Source organism: Rana temporaria, unplaced genomic scaffold (genome assembly GCF_905171775.1).
Source record: "Rana temporaria unplaced genomic scaffold, aRanTem1.1, whole genome shotgun sequence".
Lineage (NCBI taxonomy): Eukaryota > Metazoa > Chordata > Amphibia > Anura > Ranidae > Rana > Rana temporaria.
Genome location: NW_024404500.1, coordinates 161,802 through 178,470, shown reverse-complemented (window position 1 = coordinate 178,470; position 16,669 = coordinate 161,802). Strand labels below are relative to the sequence as shown.

General features: G+C 48.4%; 1 protein-coding gene across 2 annotated transcripts; it reads left to right on the top strand.

Moving 5' to 3' along the window:
- The first annotated feature begins 2,135 nt into the window (after positions 1–2,135).
- On the top strand, positions 2,136–11,768 carry LOC120922011 (pancreatic secretory granule membrane major glycoprotein GP2-like). Of its 2 annotated transcripts, XM_040334543.1 has the most exons (5): positions 2,136–2,397; positions 5,212–5,365; positions 7,462–9,504; positions 9,580–10,224; positions 11,688–11,768. In XM_040334543.1, exons 1-3 carry the CDS (start codon positions 2,204–2,206, stop codon positions 7,837–7,839), a joined length of 726 nt encoding a protein of 241 aa, XP_040190477.1. In that variant the 5' UTR covers positions 2,136–2,203; the 3' UTR covers positions 7,840–9,504; positions 9,580–10,224; positions 11,688–11,768. The 2 variants fall into 2 exon arrangements, with proteins under 2 accessions (XP_040190477.1, XP_040190476.1); XM_040334542.1 differs by having other exon boundaries at positions 7,462–10,224.
- Positions 11,769–16,669: the final 4,901 nt, after the last annotated feature.

Sequence of the window (16,669 nt, the reverse complement as noted above, 5' to 3'; positions counted from 1 at the left end):
TTATGGAGAGATCTGGGGTCTATAATGAATGTAAACATCCCATGTGACAGTAATAGGAGGTGACGGGTCCTCTTTATGAAGAGATCTGGGGTCTATAATGTAAACATCCCATGTGACAGTAATAGGGGGTGACAGGTCCTCTTTATGGAGAGATCTGGGGTCTATAATGTAAACATCCCATGTGACAGTAATAGGAGGTGACAGGTCCTCTTTATGGAGAGATCTGGGGTGTATAATGAATGTAAACATCCCATGTGACAGTAATAGGAGGTGACAGGTCCTCTTTATGGAGAGATCTGGGGTCTATAATGTAAACATCCCATGTGACAGTAATAGGTGGTGACAGGTCCTCTTTATGGAGAGATCTGGGGTCTATAATGAATGTAAACATCCCATGTGACAGTAATAGGGGGTGACAGGTCCTCTTTATGGAGGGATCTGGGGTCTATAATGTAAACATCCCATGTGACAGTAATAGGTGGTGACAGGTCCTCTTTATGGAGAGATCTGGGGTCTATAATGAATGTAAACATCCCATGTGACAGTAATAGGAGGTGACAGGTCCTCTTTATGGAGGGATCTGGGGTCTATAATGTAAACATCCCATGTGACAGTAATAGGAGGTGACAGGTCCTCTTTATGGAGGGATCTGGGGTCTATAATGTAAACATCCCATGTGACAGTAATAGGAGGTGACAGGTCCTCTTTATGGAGGGATCTGGGGTCTATAATGTAAACATCCCATGTGACAGTAATAGGAGGTGACAGGTCCTCTTTATGGAGAGATCTGGGGTCTATAATGTAAACATCCCATGTGACAGTAATAGGAGGTGACAGGTCCTCTTTATGGAGAGATCTGGGGTCTATAATGTAAACATCCCATGTGACAGTAATAGGTGGTGACAGGTCCTCTTTATGGAGAGATCTGGGGTCTATAATGAATGTAAACATCCCATGTGACAGTAATAGGAGGTGACAGGTCCTCTTTATGGAGAGATCTGGGGTCTATAATGTAAACATCCCATGTGACAGTAATAGGGGGTGACAGGTACTCTTTATGGAGGGATCTGGGGTCTATAATGTAAACATCCCATGTGACAGTAATAGGGGGTGACAGGTCCTCTTTATGGAGAGATCTGGGGTCTATAATGAATGTAAACATCCCATGTGACAGTAATAGGGGGTGACAGGTCCTCTTTATGGAGGGATCTGGGGTCTATAATGTAAACATCCCATGTGACAGTAATAGGAGGTGACAGGTCCTCTTTATGGAGGGATCTGGGGTCTATAATGTAAACATCCCATGTGACAGTAATAGGTGGTGACAGGTCCTCTTTATGGAGGGATCTGGGGTCTATAATGTAAACATCCCATGTGACAGTAATAGGAGGTGACAGGTCCTCTTTATGGAGGGATCTGGGGTCTATAATGTAAACATCCCATGTGACAGTAATAGGAGGTGACAGGTCCTCTTTATGGAGAGATCTGGGGTCTATAATGAATGTAAACATCCCATGTGACAGTAATAGGGGGTGACAGGTCCTCTTTATGGAGGGATCTGGGGTCTATAATGTAAACATCCCATGTGACAGTAATAGGGGGTGACAGGTCCTCTTTATGGAGAGATCTGGGGTCTATAATGAATGTAAACATCCCTTCTCACAGGAATAGGGGGTGACAGGTCCTCTTTATGGAGGGATCTGGGGTCTATAATGTAAACATCCCATGTGACAGTAATAGGTGGTGACAGGTCCTCTTTATGGAGAGATCTGGGGTCTATAATGTAAACATCCCATGTGACAGTAATAGGGGGTGACAGGTCCTCCATTAAATCCGGCGCCACTGGCAGCCGAGCAAACTGGAAGTGACGTTGTGACGTCGTGACGTCACTTCTGTGTTTACGCTCAGGAGACCGTAACGAAGCCGTAAGTGCCGGATTGCGGTTCGCGTCTCCCGGTGGGACGGGAGGCCCGGTCAGAGCGGTGGGTGAGGGCATCATCCCGGTATACCCCCCCCAAAAGCCGAGGACGCATATCTGCGGGGTTAAAGGTTGGGGCAGGAGGAGTTATGGCGGAGCCGTATTATCGTCTTGGTAGGTGGTGGGCAGATGAAGACCGATATCTGTGAGATGTCACCAGTCTGATCGTTTTTTTGTCTCTCCAGGACGGTGGTGATATCCGGAGTGAGACTGAACCCCCTCACCATGGCTGCCTACAAAGATCCACAATTTGGGACCCCCTACGCATCTAATGAGATAGTCCTGGGGTCGGAGATCTACGTGGCGCTCTACGTCTACCCCACGGACGGGGACACCTACGTTCTCCGACTAGAGGACTGCGCCGCCAGCCCCACCGCTGACCGCAGCGACACCAAGGCTCTCCGTCTTATATCACAGGGGTGAGTCTGATGCAGTGGCGGCCCGTCCATAGGGGGCACCCCCCGCCCCCACCCAGGCAGTCACAAAAAAAAAAGGTCCTTAAGTGCACTGTGTTCGGGCGCCGGACACAGTGGACTATGGGAAACGCCACGTCTACGCAATCCATGCCATTGCAGACGCGGCGCTTCATTTGCAGGGTTTAAACCCGGTTTGCGGCGCAGTACATCACGCCGAACAGCTTTCCGGCGCAGCGCACGTAGTGTGTATTTGGCCGGGTGCGTGATAGAACGTTGGCACCGCCCTAGGACGTGGGCGGCGCTTTCTAGCGTTCTTACAACGTCACTTGCGGTTTTCCCGGAATTGACGTCGGCAGCTCCGTTGGAACGCGCGGCCGTAGGCAGGTAATCTCTATCATCCGATCCACACTCTGATGTCCTTCGGTGTTCATAAGAGAGAGCGAATATCTAAAGAAACGACCCCGAGTGCGTCAGTGCGTCCATAAAGGGTGCAGGAGTGCCGCCCCCTACTCCCCCCTCCTCTCCTGCACCTCTCTAATTACCATAATTACCATAGATTGATTCAGGCATTGCATGAATCTATGGTCGCTGCTGACACCCCCTATTCAGGTGCCCGGCCCCCCTTTTTCGGTCACCGGGCCCCTGAATTACAGAGGTGGGGGGGTGTTTTTTGGAAGCACCTGATTATTGATAGGCTCTAATAGGCGCCCAAAAATTTGAGAAGCGGGCGCAACGCTGTGCGTTTCGCTTCTCACTCAGCTGTATGTTAGCAAAACGAAGGCATTCGCTTTGCTAACATTGAACCCCCTTTCAGCCAATCAGGTTGCGCCGGGTCACCGTGTTCCCTTTCACCCGATTGGCTGAAATGACAAGCGCTGTGTTTGGACGCCTATGAGGCGCCCAATCATAGCAGAGGAGAAGCGGGCGAAAACATCGGGTCGGGGAAGAAATGGAGGACATCGCTCGCCTCCTGCCGCCGTCACCCGCTGCCAACCCAAGACAAGGTAAGTGCCGGGCAGACAGGGGGGCACAGTGGCAGCATTTGGGGCAAAGTGGCAACATTTGGGGCACAGTGGCAGCATTTGATGGGCAAAGTGGCAGCATTTGGGGCACAGTGGCAACGTTCGGGCACAGTGGCAGCATTTGGGGCACAGTGGCAGCATTTGATGGGCAAAGTGGCAGCATTTGGGGCACAGTGGCAACGTTTGGGCACAGTGGCAGCATTTGGGGCACAGTGGCAGCGTTTGATGGGCACAGTGGCAGCATTTGGGGCACAGTGGCAACATTTGATGGGCACAGTGGCAGCGTTTGGGCACAGTGGCAACATTTGATGGGCAAAGTGGCAGCATTTGGGGCACAGTGGCAGCATTTGGGGCACAGTGGCAGCATTTGGGGCACAGTGGCAGCGTTTGCGCACAGTGGCAGCGTTTGGGGCACAGTGACAACGTTTAATGGGCAAAGTGGCAGCATTTGGGGCACAGTGGCAGCGTTTGGGCACAGTGACAACATTTAATGGGCAAAGTGGCAGTATTTGGGGCACAGTGGCAGCGTTTGGGGCACAGTGGCAGCGTTTGGGGCACAGTGGCAGCATTTGGGGCACAGTGGCAGCGTTTGGGCACAGTGGCAGCATTTGGGGCACAGTGGCAGCATTTGGGGCACAGTGACAACGTTTAATGGGCAAAGTGGAAGCATTTGGGGCGCAGTGGCAGCGTTTGGGGCACAGTGGCAGCATTTGAGGCACAGTGGCAGCATTTGGGGCACAGTGGCAGCATTTGGGGCACAGTGACAACGTTTAATGGGCAAAGTGGCAGCATTTGGGGGAACAGTGGCAGCATTTGGGGCACAGTGGCAGCGTTTGGGCACAGTGGCAGCATTTGGGGCACAGTGGCAGCATTTGGGGCACAGTGACAACGTTTAATGGGCAAAGTGGCAGCATTTGGGGCGCAGTGGCAGCGTTTGGGGCACAGTGGCAGCATTTGAGGCACAGTGGCAGCATTTGGGGCACAGTGGCAGCATTTGGGACACAGTGACAACATTTAATGGGCAAAGTGGCAGCATTTGGGGCACAGTGGCAGCATTTGGGTCACAGTGGCAGCATTTGGGGCGCAGTGGCAGCATTTGGGCCACAGTGGCAGCGTTTGGGGGACAGTGACAATGTTTAATGGGCAAAGTGGCAGCATTTGGGGCGCAGTGGCAGCATTTGGGGTGCAGTGGCAGCATTTGGGGCGCAGTGGCAGCGTTTGGGGCACAGCGGCAGCGTTTGATGGGCAAAGCGGCTGCAATTAATGGGTGTTTTTATCAGAATTTGCGCCCCCCCCAAAAAAAATTGAGCATCTGCTGCCACTGGTTAGAATGCTACACAGGTTCTGAATGAATTCTGCCATGACTAGATCATGAGAGACCGCTACGGTAATTTTCACATTGGATCCAGACCTACCCACTCTCGGCTGGAAAATGACAGCGACTTTCACCAAACATTCTCCGGTGGAGAATCAATCAATCTCATTTAAAACCCACGGACCTTGAAGCATCTGCTTTTACCCCCCAAACCCCCATTGAACCACCAAAAAACACATTCATTTCACCAATTCCCCAATCGACTCCAATGCATTTTGCCCGAATCCTTAAAAATTTTACCAAAATTTGGGGTAATGGAAATTTTGACATTTCTTCACCCCTAGTGGTCAGATCTTTTTACAGGCTGCACAGCACAGACCCGGCGCCATATTTATTTTTTCTGTGTGGATGGTCTTTTCGTCTTGTTGAGCCGGCTATCGGGACACGTGATGAGCCCGTACCCCTTTTTCTTTTCTGTAGGTGTGCCAATGACAGCTTGACCCAGATAATACAGAATGGGAACTCCAGAGAGGTCAGGATGAAGATCAGGTCCTCGCAGTTCCAGGATTTCACCACCGTATATCTGTTCTGTGACGCCCGGCTTTGTGTGAAGAGCGCAGAAGAATGCACTGCGGTGAGTGTGCAACAGGGAATTCCTGAGTAGCTGCACTGCTAAAGATAGAGGACCTCGTCCTTGTGCTGACTGACTTGGAACAAATATGTAGAGCAGAACACTGTCTATGGAATTAACTGTATCAGAGTCTCTAGAAGATCCATTGTAGGGGTCAGGTGACCCCAGTCTATGGAGATCACCATAACAGTGTCTCTAGAAGATCCATTGTAGGGGTCAGGTGACCCCAGTCTATGGAGATCACCATAACAGAGTCTCTAGAAGATCCATTGTAGGGGTCAGGTGACCCCAGTCTATGGAGTTCACCAAAACAGTGTCTCTAGAAGATCCATTGTAGGGGTCAGGTGACCCCAGTCTATGGAGTTCCCCATAACCGTGTCTCTAGAAGATCCATTGTAGGGGTCAGGTGACCCCAGTCTATGGAGTTCCCCATAACCGTGTCTCTAGAAGATCCATTGTAGGGGTCAGGTGACCCCAGTCTATGGAGATCACCATAACAGTGTCTCTAGAAGATCCATTGTAGGGGTCAGGTGACCCCAGTCTATGGAGTTCCCCATAACAGTGTCTCTAGAAGATCCATTGTAGGGGTCAGGTGACCCCAGTCTATGGAGATCACCATAACAGTGTCTCTAGAAGATCCATTGTAGGGGTCAGGTGACCCCAGTCTATGGAGTTCACCATAACAGAGTCTCTAGAAGATCCATTGTAGGGGTCAGGTGACCCCAGTCTATGGAGATCACCATAACAGTGTCTCTAGAAGATCCATTGTAGGGGTCAGATGACCCCAGTCTATGGAGATCACCAAAACAGTGTCTCTAGAAGATCCATTGTAGGGGTCAGATGACCCCAGTCTATGGAGATCACCAAAACAGTGTCTCTAGAAGATCCATTGTAGGGGCCAGCTGACCCCAGTCTATGGAGTTCACTGAATGTTGGATCCATTGTAGGGTCCCCAGTCTTTGGAGTTCACTGTGTGAACGTCTCTATTAAATCTATTGTAGAGACCCCCAGTCTATGGGGTTCACCATGTCAGTGTCTCTATAAGATCCATTGTAGGGGCCGGCTGACCCCAGTCTATGGATTTTACCATGTAAGTGCCTCTATAAGATCCATTGTAGGGGCCAACTGACCCTATTCTTTGGAGTTCACTGCATCAGTGTTTCTATGAGATCCATTATAGGGACCAGGTGACCCCAGTCTATAGAATCGACTGCGTCAATGTCTCTATAAGATCCATGGTAGGGGGCCGGCTGAACCCAATCTATGGAGTTCACTAGGTCAATGTCTCTATAAGATCCATGGTAGTGGGCCAGATGACCCCAGTCTATGGAGTTCACTAGGTCAATGTCTCTATAAGATCCATGGTAGGGGGCCGGCTGACCCCAGTCTATGGAGTTCACCATGTCAGTGTCTCTATAAGATCTATTGTAGGGACTGGCTGACCCCATTTTATGGAGTTCACTAAGTCAATGTCTCTATTGGATGTTGGATTCATTGTAGGGTCCCCAGTCTATGGAGTTCACCATGTCAGTGTCTCTATAAGATCCATTGTAGGGGCCAACTGACCCCATTCTTTGGAGTTCACTGCGTCAGTGTCTCTATGAGATCCATTATAGGGGCCAGGTGACCCCGGTTTATAGAATTGACTGCGTCAATGTCTCTATAAGATCCATGGTTGGGGGCCGGCTGACCCCAGTCTATGGAATTCCCTTCATCAGTGTCTCCATAAGATCTACTGTAGGGACCCGGCTGACCCCCAGTCTATGGAATTCCCTGCATTACTGTTTCTATAAGATTCATTGTAAGGACAGCCGATCCCAGTCTATAGAGTGTAGTGACCAGTGTCTCCATGAGATCTACTGTAGGGACCCGGCTGACCCCCAGTCTATGGAATTCCCTGCATTACTGTTTCTATAAGATTCATTGTAAGGACAGCCGATCCCAGTCTATAGAGTGTAGTGACCAGTGTCTCCATGAGATCTATTGGGGGGGGGGGGGGTCATTTCCAGCCATTAAAATGCAATGCTGAAAATCAATCATTTGTGTGTTTCCCCCCCCCCCCCCCAGTGATGATTTATTCCCCTCTCTTCTCTCCGCAGTGTAAATCGCAGTCTTTCAGCATGGGGGTCACACAACTCCAGCTAGACCTGAGGTTGAAAGGTAACTTACAACAGTTAGAGCAGGGCTCATTGTTGGCTTATGACACATTATATGGCGGGTCATCCAGAGCAGCCATTGTTGGGTTATGGCTCATTATATGGCGGGTCATCCATAGCAGCCATTGTTGTGTTATGGCTCATTATATGGCGGGTCATCCAGAGCAGCCATTGTTGGGTTATGGCTCATTATATGGCAGGTCATCCAGAGCAGCCATTGTTGGGTTAGGGCCCATTATATGGGGTGGTCACCAAGAGCAGCCATTGTTGGGTTATGGCACATTATATAGCGGGTCATCCAGAGCAGCCAATGTTGCGTAATGTCACATTATATGGCAGGTCACCTAGAGCAGCAATTGTTGGGTTATGGCACATTATATGGCAGGTCACCTAGAGCAGCCAATGTGGGGTTATTGTACATTAGATGGCGGGTCACCTAGAGCAGCCATTGTTGGGTTATGGCTCATTATATGGCGGGTCACCTAGAGCAGCCATTGTAGGGTTATAGCTCATTATATGACAGGTCATCCAGAGTAGCCATTGTTGGGTTAAGGCTCATTATATGGCGGGTCACCTAGAGCAGCCATTGTTGGTTTATGGCTCATTATATGGCGGACCATCCAGAGCAGCCATTGTTGGGTTATGACACATTATATGGCGGGTCATTCAAAGCAGCCATTGTTGGGTAAGGGCCCATTATATGGGGTGGTCACCAAGAGCAGCCATTGTTAGGTTATGGCACATTATATGGCGGGTCACCTAGAGCAGCCATTGTTGGGTTATGGCACATTATATGGCGGTTCACCTAGAGTAGCTACTGTATTGTTGGGTTTTTGGCTCATTATATGACGGGTCATCCAGAGCAGCCAATGTTGGGTTATGGCTCATTATATGGCGGGTCACTTAGAGCAGCCATTGTTGGATCATGGCTCATTATATGGCGGGTCACTTAGAGCAGCCATTGTTGGATCATGGCTCATTATATGGCGGGTTACCTAGAGCAGCCATTGTTGGGTTATGGCTCATTATATGGCGGGTCACCTAGAGCAGCCATTGTTGGGTTATGGCTCATTATATGGCGGGTCACCTAGAGCAGCCATTGTTGGGTTATGGCTTATTATATGACAGGTCATTCAGAGCAGCCATTGTTGGGTTATGGCTCATTATATGGCGGGTCATCCAGAGCAGTCATTGTTGGGTTAGGGCACATTATATAGTGGGTCATCCAGAGTAGCCATTGTTGGGTTAGGGCTCATTATATGGCGGGTCACCTAGAGCAGTCATTGTTGGGTTAGGGCTCATTATATGGCAGGTCATCCAGAGTAGCCATTGTTGGATTTGTACAATGTGTCTTGTATTGTTCTCTTGTCTGCAGTCCTGACCTCAGTCCTCTGTCCCTGTCTGTCCTTGTCTGCGTGTTTTCTCCTTCTAATACTAACCACTTAAAATATGAGCGCCGATCGTTCCAGGACAATTAAACAGAAAAATTAATGTTTAAAAAGAAATAAAAATCTAAAATGTGAAACGCCGACATGGTAAAGTTTACGAACACTAAATAATTCCCTTGCGAGATGTTATATAAAAGTGGACCTGTCATCTGAGAACCCCCTAAATTGATGCCTCCCAATAAACAGAATTATTATAAATCTTAGATGGATAAATAATAAGAAAATGCGACTCCTAGTGATCACATGACCCCCATCATGGCAGGAGTCACATGACTCCCGACTCCTATGAGGCATCAGTGCTACAATAGCTCTGATGAAGACCAAGGATTGGGATGGAGGTGTTGTGGGGTCAGAGGACGGTATGAAGGTATTTTACGACAACTTTGGCGCAATGTGGAGGAACGATGGTCCTCTCAGCGTTGGTTTCATTGAATAGACATTAGATTGGCATTTCCCAGTTGACCCAGTTTTTTGCTGGGCTTGCTGGCAATCTGATGTCTATGAGGCATCGGTAGACACCACTGGCCAAGACTTGGAGGTAGTAGATGATGGGGGTTGTCAAACCTCATCTGATTGCTAAGACCGCCTACGAGGTTCCAGCCAAGACTTGGAGGTAGCAGATGATGGGGGTTGTCAAACCTCATCTGATTGCTAAGACCGCCTACGAGGTTCCAGGCAAGACTTGGAAGTAGCAGATGATGGGGTTGTTAAACCACATTTGATTGCTAAGAGCGCCTACGAGGGTTCCAGCGACTCCCTCTCCCACCCTGCTAAGCCTAAACGCGAAGGGTCACAGTTCGTATTTTGGGACCTACCAGCTCACAGCGATTTCTGAGAACCGCCGAATCACACCTGTGAAAAATTCAATTTTACAAGCTCCTATGTTTGGAGGGAACTCAACACATTGTATCTGCATCTGATGGATGTCCTCAAGAGTCCCTGCAGAAAGACCATCCAGCCCATCTGTAATATGCACCTTCTATGAAGGAACCATTGGGTGTCTAGTCGGTAAGTGTCCTATGAATTGTCCCTTGTGAGTCTCTTGGTCTTTGTCTTCACATATGTGACACAATGCAATTTGTATTTATAGTTTTGCACAATTTGGCCGATAGCCGCGGATATTGCGTGCAGTATCTGAGTGAGACTCCCAGCCAGATACATTGAGAGGGATCAGCCTGGAGAAGTTCTTGTCCCACCTGTCCCATGTGCCATCTCTGCTCCCGGCACCCCCTGCCAGTGATGGAGGTGTTATCTGAAGGTAAATTCCGATGTGCTAATTCTTCTCTCTGTGTCTGTTCATTTTCTGTTTTTTTTAAGGGGCCGAGTAAAACCTCAGCTCAGTAGAACCCCCCACTCAGCAGATCCCCAGCTCATCGGTACCCTCGTTCAACAGATGTCTTGCCTAATAAAACCTTTGTTCAGCAGATCCCCAGCTCAGTAGTAACCCCTTTGTAATGAAACGTCCCACACTCCGCTTGAGTGCTTTCGTTATATTCCACTTCCTCACAGTCTGAATATAGATATCAGATATTCCAACCGCTATCAACAACAAACCAGACAATACTTGTTTGATTGCTGAACATGAACTGTTTATTATAACAAGAATACAAGTCTTATATACAGTAGAAGAGGAGGGTTCCCCCCCTCCTGCTCATATTATAATAATTAATTGAGCTAATTAACTAATCCCTTAAGCAGCCGATGTAACTCCCTAACTACAATACACATTATCATACATATCAACACAAACAGCCAAACAGCCAGTATGAGGCCTCCAGAGATGGTGATATGGGGCCTCCAAGGGTAACAGTATTGAGTCTCCAGAAGTGGTGGTATGGAGCCTTCAAAAGGTGTTGGTATGGGGGCCCCTGGGGTTCCAGCATGGGGTCATCCAGGATGACAGAATGAGGTCTGAAAAGGTGCCAAAGTGGAGTCTCCAGGGGTGGTATAGGGCCTCCAGAAGCATTGGTATGATGTCTCCAGAAATGCTGGTATGGAGTTTTCATAAGTTCTACTATGAGGACTCCAGAGGTGTCTCTATGGTATCTCCATAAGTGCCAGTATGGGGTCTTCAGAGGTGCCAGTATGGGGTCTCCAGAGGTGTCAGTATGGGGTCTCCAGAGGTGTCAGTATGGGGTCTCCAGAGGTGTCAGTATGGGGTCTGCAGAGGTGCCAGTATGGTATCTCCAGAGGTGTCAGTATGGTGTCTCCAGAGGTGCCAGTATGGGGGTCTTCAGAGGTGTCAGTATGGGGTCTCCAGAGGTGCCAATATGGTATCTCCAGAGGTGTCAGTATGGTGTCTCCAGAGGTGCCAGTATGGTGTCTCCAGAGGTGCCAGTATGGGGTCTTCAGAGGTGTCAGTATGGGGTCTCCAGAGGTGCCAATATGGTATCTCCAGAGGTGTCAGTATGGGGTCTCCAGAGGTGCCAATATGGTATCTCCAGAGGTGTCAGTATGGTGTCTTCAGAGGTGCCAGTATGGGGTCTCCAGTGGTGTCAGTATGGGGTCTCCAGATGTGTCAGTATGGGGTCTCCAGAGGTGCCAATATGGTATCTCCAGAGGTGTCAGTATGGTGTCTTCAGAGGTGCCAGTATGGGGTCTCCAGTGGTGCCAGTATGGGGTCTCCAGATGTGTCCACCGAGTAGCTCTTACATAGCAGTAGCGCAGTGCTTGTATGCTGACATTTCATATTTTAGTGACTTCCTTTTTCTCTTCCACCAGGTCCTCCATCGTTGTGAAGATTTACTGAAGAAAAGGCGACTTTTTTCTTAAACAACCAATAAAATGTCTAATACGATGTAATGATTTCCTCCTACTTCTGCTTTATTCTGTATGGTGAGTTCCGGTCATGTGACGCCATCACAGCAGGAGCGTTGTATAGATCTTATTATAGGCCTCTGACAAATGCCCTTCCACCCCCTTGGTACCATCTCTGACACCCTGCAGTTTTTTTTCCCATTGTAGGCGGGGTTATGTCCATAGATGGTCAAGTAAGACACATAAAAGTTTTCAGCAACTTGTTACAATGTGTCTTCGAGATTGTCCAATCAGAGAGCAGGAAATACCTCAATCGTTGTGGTATACAGTAGGTGCTCAGTTAGACTCCCTCATTCTGGACCCCTTTACCTGTAACCCATTCCCACATTTCCTTCTGGGTATTGGGGGTGCAGGTGGGCGGCCCTTGGCCCTGGGATGGTGTAAAGGGGAGGGGGCACTTTTATTTGGATCCCTTTAATCCCAGCCCAATGCTGGAGATCACATAGACTAGTATTAGTATAATACGGGGCCGCCCGACCCGCAATCCTCCTTCTTTAGAGATATCAGTGTGTAACGGTCACCACCGTTTTACGACCTTCCATCACATCCAAGACAGCTTATCGACACTCCAACCGACAGGACCCGATCCATAAGAATTCCCCCCCCAGACACGAGACACACAGCTCTGTGCTTCAGGTTTCAAATGTAATGACAACTTTAATGGTTTCTTCTCAGCTTTTTATACAGTACAAGGCATTAAAGCAACAATGAGATCTCCACCCCCCTAATCACACACTAAGGCTAATTACTAAACATTCCTTCATTAACAGCATAACAAACAAAACACCTTCACACACTGAGTTCCCTAGGCAGACGTTTCGTCTCCGCATACAGCTTGACACCTATTCACACCTCTGAGCATCAATAGGCTTTAGACAGTGTTATCACACATAAACAGTATTTAGCATAATTAGAGTTCTGGGAGCAGACCTGGGTTAACACCTCTACACAAGGACAATGGAATGTCTTCCAGGCCCTGACTCAATTAGCATGTCACTAGTCAGGGCTAATCATAGAATGAGTCACTATTGACTGGTTGGGCCAACATCTTGCAGTATCTTAAAATCCTGCAATACGAACTATCAGTGATGTCAAATCTCATGTAATACATGAATTATGATTCACTTACCACCCCATGCCCAAAAGGCACAGGGTGGACTCAGACCCAAGAGTTATCAGTGACGCTGACACAGGAGTATCCCCCATCCTCACAAAGTCTCTGGGTGTCCCGGGTCATTCCGTTACACAGTGTATATCCACCCTCGGAGTGTCAGCCTCGTACCTCGGAGGAAGTCCAAGATCCATATACGGGGGAGGGGCACTTTTATTTGGGTTTCTTTAATCCCAGCCCAATGCTGGAGAACACATAGATTGGTATCAGTATAATACGGGGCCCGACCCGCAATCCTCCTTCTATAGAGATATCAGTGTACATCCAACCTCAGAGTGTCAGCCCTGTACCTCAGGGGAGGTCCAAGATCCATGTTTGGGGGAGGGGGGACTTTTATTTGGGTTCATTTAATCCCCAGCCCACTGCTGGAGATCACATAGACTGGTATCAGCATAATACGGGGCCCGGCTCTCAACCCTCCATCAATAGAGATATCAGAATATATCCATCCTCAGATTGTCAGTCTTGTACCTTCGAAGAAGTTAAAGATCCATGTATGGGGGAGGGGGGACTTTTATTTGGTTCCCTTTAAGGCAATGCTGGAGCTTACATGGCCTAGTTTCAGTATAATACAGGGCCCAGCCTTCAATCCTCCTTCTATAGAGATATGAGTGTATATCCATCCTCAGAGTGTCAGCTTCATACCTCGGGGGAAGTCCAAGATGCATGTATGGAGGAGGGACACTTTTATTTGGAACCTTTTGCTTTATGGCCCCAGTTGAAACGTTTAATTTTATTATTTGGGTATTGGGGGTGCAGGTGGGCCCCTTGGCCCTGGGAGTGTGTATGGGGGAGGGGGCACTTTTATTTGGATCCCTTTAATCCCAGCTAAACGGAGGGAACCACATAAACTTGTATCAGTATAATACGAGGCCCTCAACCCTCCTTCTATAGAGAAATCAGTGTACATCCATCCTCAGAATGTCAGCCTCGTACCTCGGAGGAAGTCCAAGATCCATGTACAGGGGAGGGGGTTACCTTAATCCCCAGCCCAATGCTGAAGGACACATAGACTGGTATCAGTATAATACAAGGCCTGGTCCTCAGCCCTCCTGATATAGAGATATCAGTGTACATCCATCCTCAGAATGTCAGCCTCGTACCTCGGAGGAAGTCCAAGGTCCATGTACGGGGGGAGGGGGTTACCTTAATCCCCAGCCCAATGCTGAAGGTCACATAGACTGGTATCAGTATAATACAAGGCCTGGTCCTTAGCCCTCCTGATTTAGAGATATCAGTGTATATCCATCCTTGGGGTGTCAGGCTCCTACCTCAGGGGGAGGTCCGTGATCCATGTATGGGGGAGGTAAAGGACATTTATTTGGGTTACCTTAATCCCCAGCCTAATGCTGAAGGTCACATAGACTGTATAATACAAGGCCTGGTCCTCAAACCTCCTTCCGCAGAGATGTCAGTGTATATCCATCCTAGGAGTGTCAGCCTCATACCTCGGGGGAGGTCCAAGATCCATGTATGCGGGAGGGGCAAATTTATTTGGGTACCTTTAATCCCCAGCCCAATGTCGGAGATCACATAGACTGGTATCAGTCTAACACAGGGCCCGACACTCAACCTTCCTTTTATAGAGATATCAGTGTACATCCATCCTCGGAGTGTCAGCCCCGTACCTCGGGGAGGTCCAAGTTCCATGTATGGGGGAGGGGAGAGGCAATATTTGGGTTCCTTCAATTACCAACACAATGCTGGAGATCACATGGACTGGTATCAGTATAATACGGGGCCCGACCCTCAACCCTCCTTCTATAGAGATATTATTGTACATACATCCTTGGAGTGTCAGCCTCGTACCTCGGGGGAGGTCCAAGATTCATGTACGAGGAAGGGCAAATGTATTTGGATCCTTTTGCTCTACAGCCCCCAATCGGAAAAAAAATTGATGATGGTAATAAAAGCCAATTAAAAGGCCAAAGTTATATATGGAAGGTGACAGACGGCTAGGACAAAGAACTGCATGCAGCTCATCCACTTACATAGATACCAGTCACTACATGGAGGCCTAAACCAATGAATTCTTCCGTTATAAGCCCTTTTCTGAGATGGTAATACAAGCCAACCACGAGACCGGACGTGTGTGTTGGAGGTGACAGATATTGGGACAGGAAATGGCACGCAGCTCATCGATTTACCGTATTTATCGGCATATGACACGCACAGGCGTATAACACGCACCTTCATTTTAAGATGGAAGTTTCAGGAAAAAAACATATATTTTAAATAAAGAACTTGGAAGCAAAATAAGGGTCAGTGCCCATCAATGCTGCCTGATCAATGCCCATCTGCTGCCTGATCAATGCCCATCTGCTGCCTGATCAATGCCCATCTGCAGCCTCAAAATTGCCCATCATTGCAGCTTGATCAATGCCCATCTGCAGCTCCACAATTGCCCATTAATGCAGCCTGATAAATTCCCATCTGCAGCCTCAAAATTGCCCATCAATGCAGCTTGATCAATGCCCATCTGCAGCCTAAAAATTGCCCATCAATGCAGCTAAATCAATGCCCATCTGCAGATTCACAATTGCCCATCAATGCAGCTTGATCAATGCCCATCTGCAGCCTCAAAATTGCCCATCAATGCAGCTTGATCAATGCCCATCTGCAGCTTCACAATTGCCCTTCAATGCAGCTTAATCAATGCCCATCTGCAGATTCACAATTGCCCATCAACGCAGCTTGGTGTCCCCTATCAGAGCCCCCCCCCACAGCAGATTCCCCATGGGACTTCCTATTACAGAGGCCGCTGATTAAACATGAGATTCTCGCTGTATGTAATCTGATGGCGCTCGTCCCTCCCCCCCTCCCCGTTCTCTCCGAGGCAGCCCAAATTGCAGTATCGGCGTACAACACGGACAGAAAACTGCATGAAGCTCATCAATTTATATAGGAGAGACCACCTGTGACAGAATTCACTGCGGGTGCGTTTGGAGGACAGGAGACACAGGTCTGGCGGATGTGCCCACCTGGGGTATCCAAGATCCGTCACACCACCCACTACACACGTACACATAAACCAACAAAACAGGAAAACTCAAATTGAAACCCATTTCTGCGTTGATAATAAAAGCCAAAAAATCAAGGGCGGAATGTGACAGACTGCAGGCCGCAGCTAGCACATAGAAGTGCATGCAGCTCATCAACGTATACAGAAGACACCAGTCACTACAGGTACAGATAAACCAATGAATTCCTCTGCTCCCAACCCCCACCGACCAATTATAATTTGTTTGCTACGATTATAATAAAAAAGCAAAAGTAGAAGTGCTAATGAATGTGTGAAATGGGACTGACTGCAAGCTAAAGCTAACACCATGCAGCTCATCGACTTATAAAGAAGAGGCCATTTACTACCTGGACTCATAATCCCATGAGTTCTATGTCCTCTGCATCTGCAGCTCCGGTTTTATGTGATTCGAAGAGATTCCTTCCCCATTCAAGATAAGAGACTGCCACCTACAGCCAGAACAGTGAACTGCATGCAGCTCATTAATTGATAAAGAAGAGGCCATTTACTACATGGACTCATAGGGCCAGATCCACAAACGAGATACGACGGCGTATCTACTGATACGCCGTCGTATCTCTGTTTCTAACTATGCGACTGATCCATAGAATCAGTTACGCATAGGTAGCCCTAAGATCCGACAGGTGTAATTGAATTACACTGTCGGATCTTAAGGATGCAATTCTAGGCCGG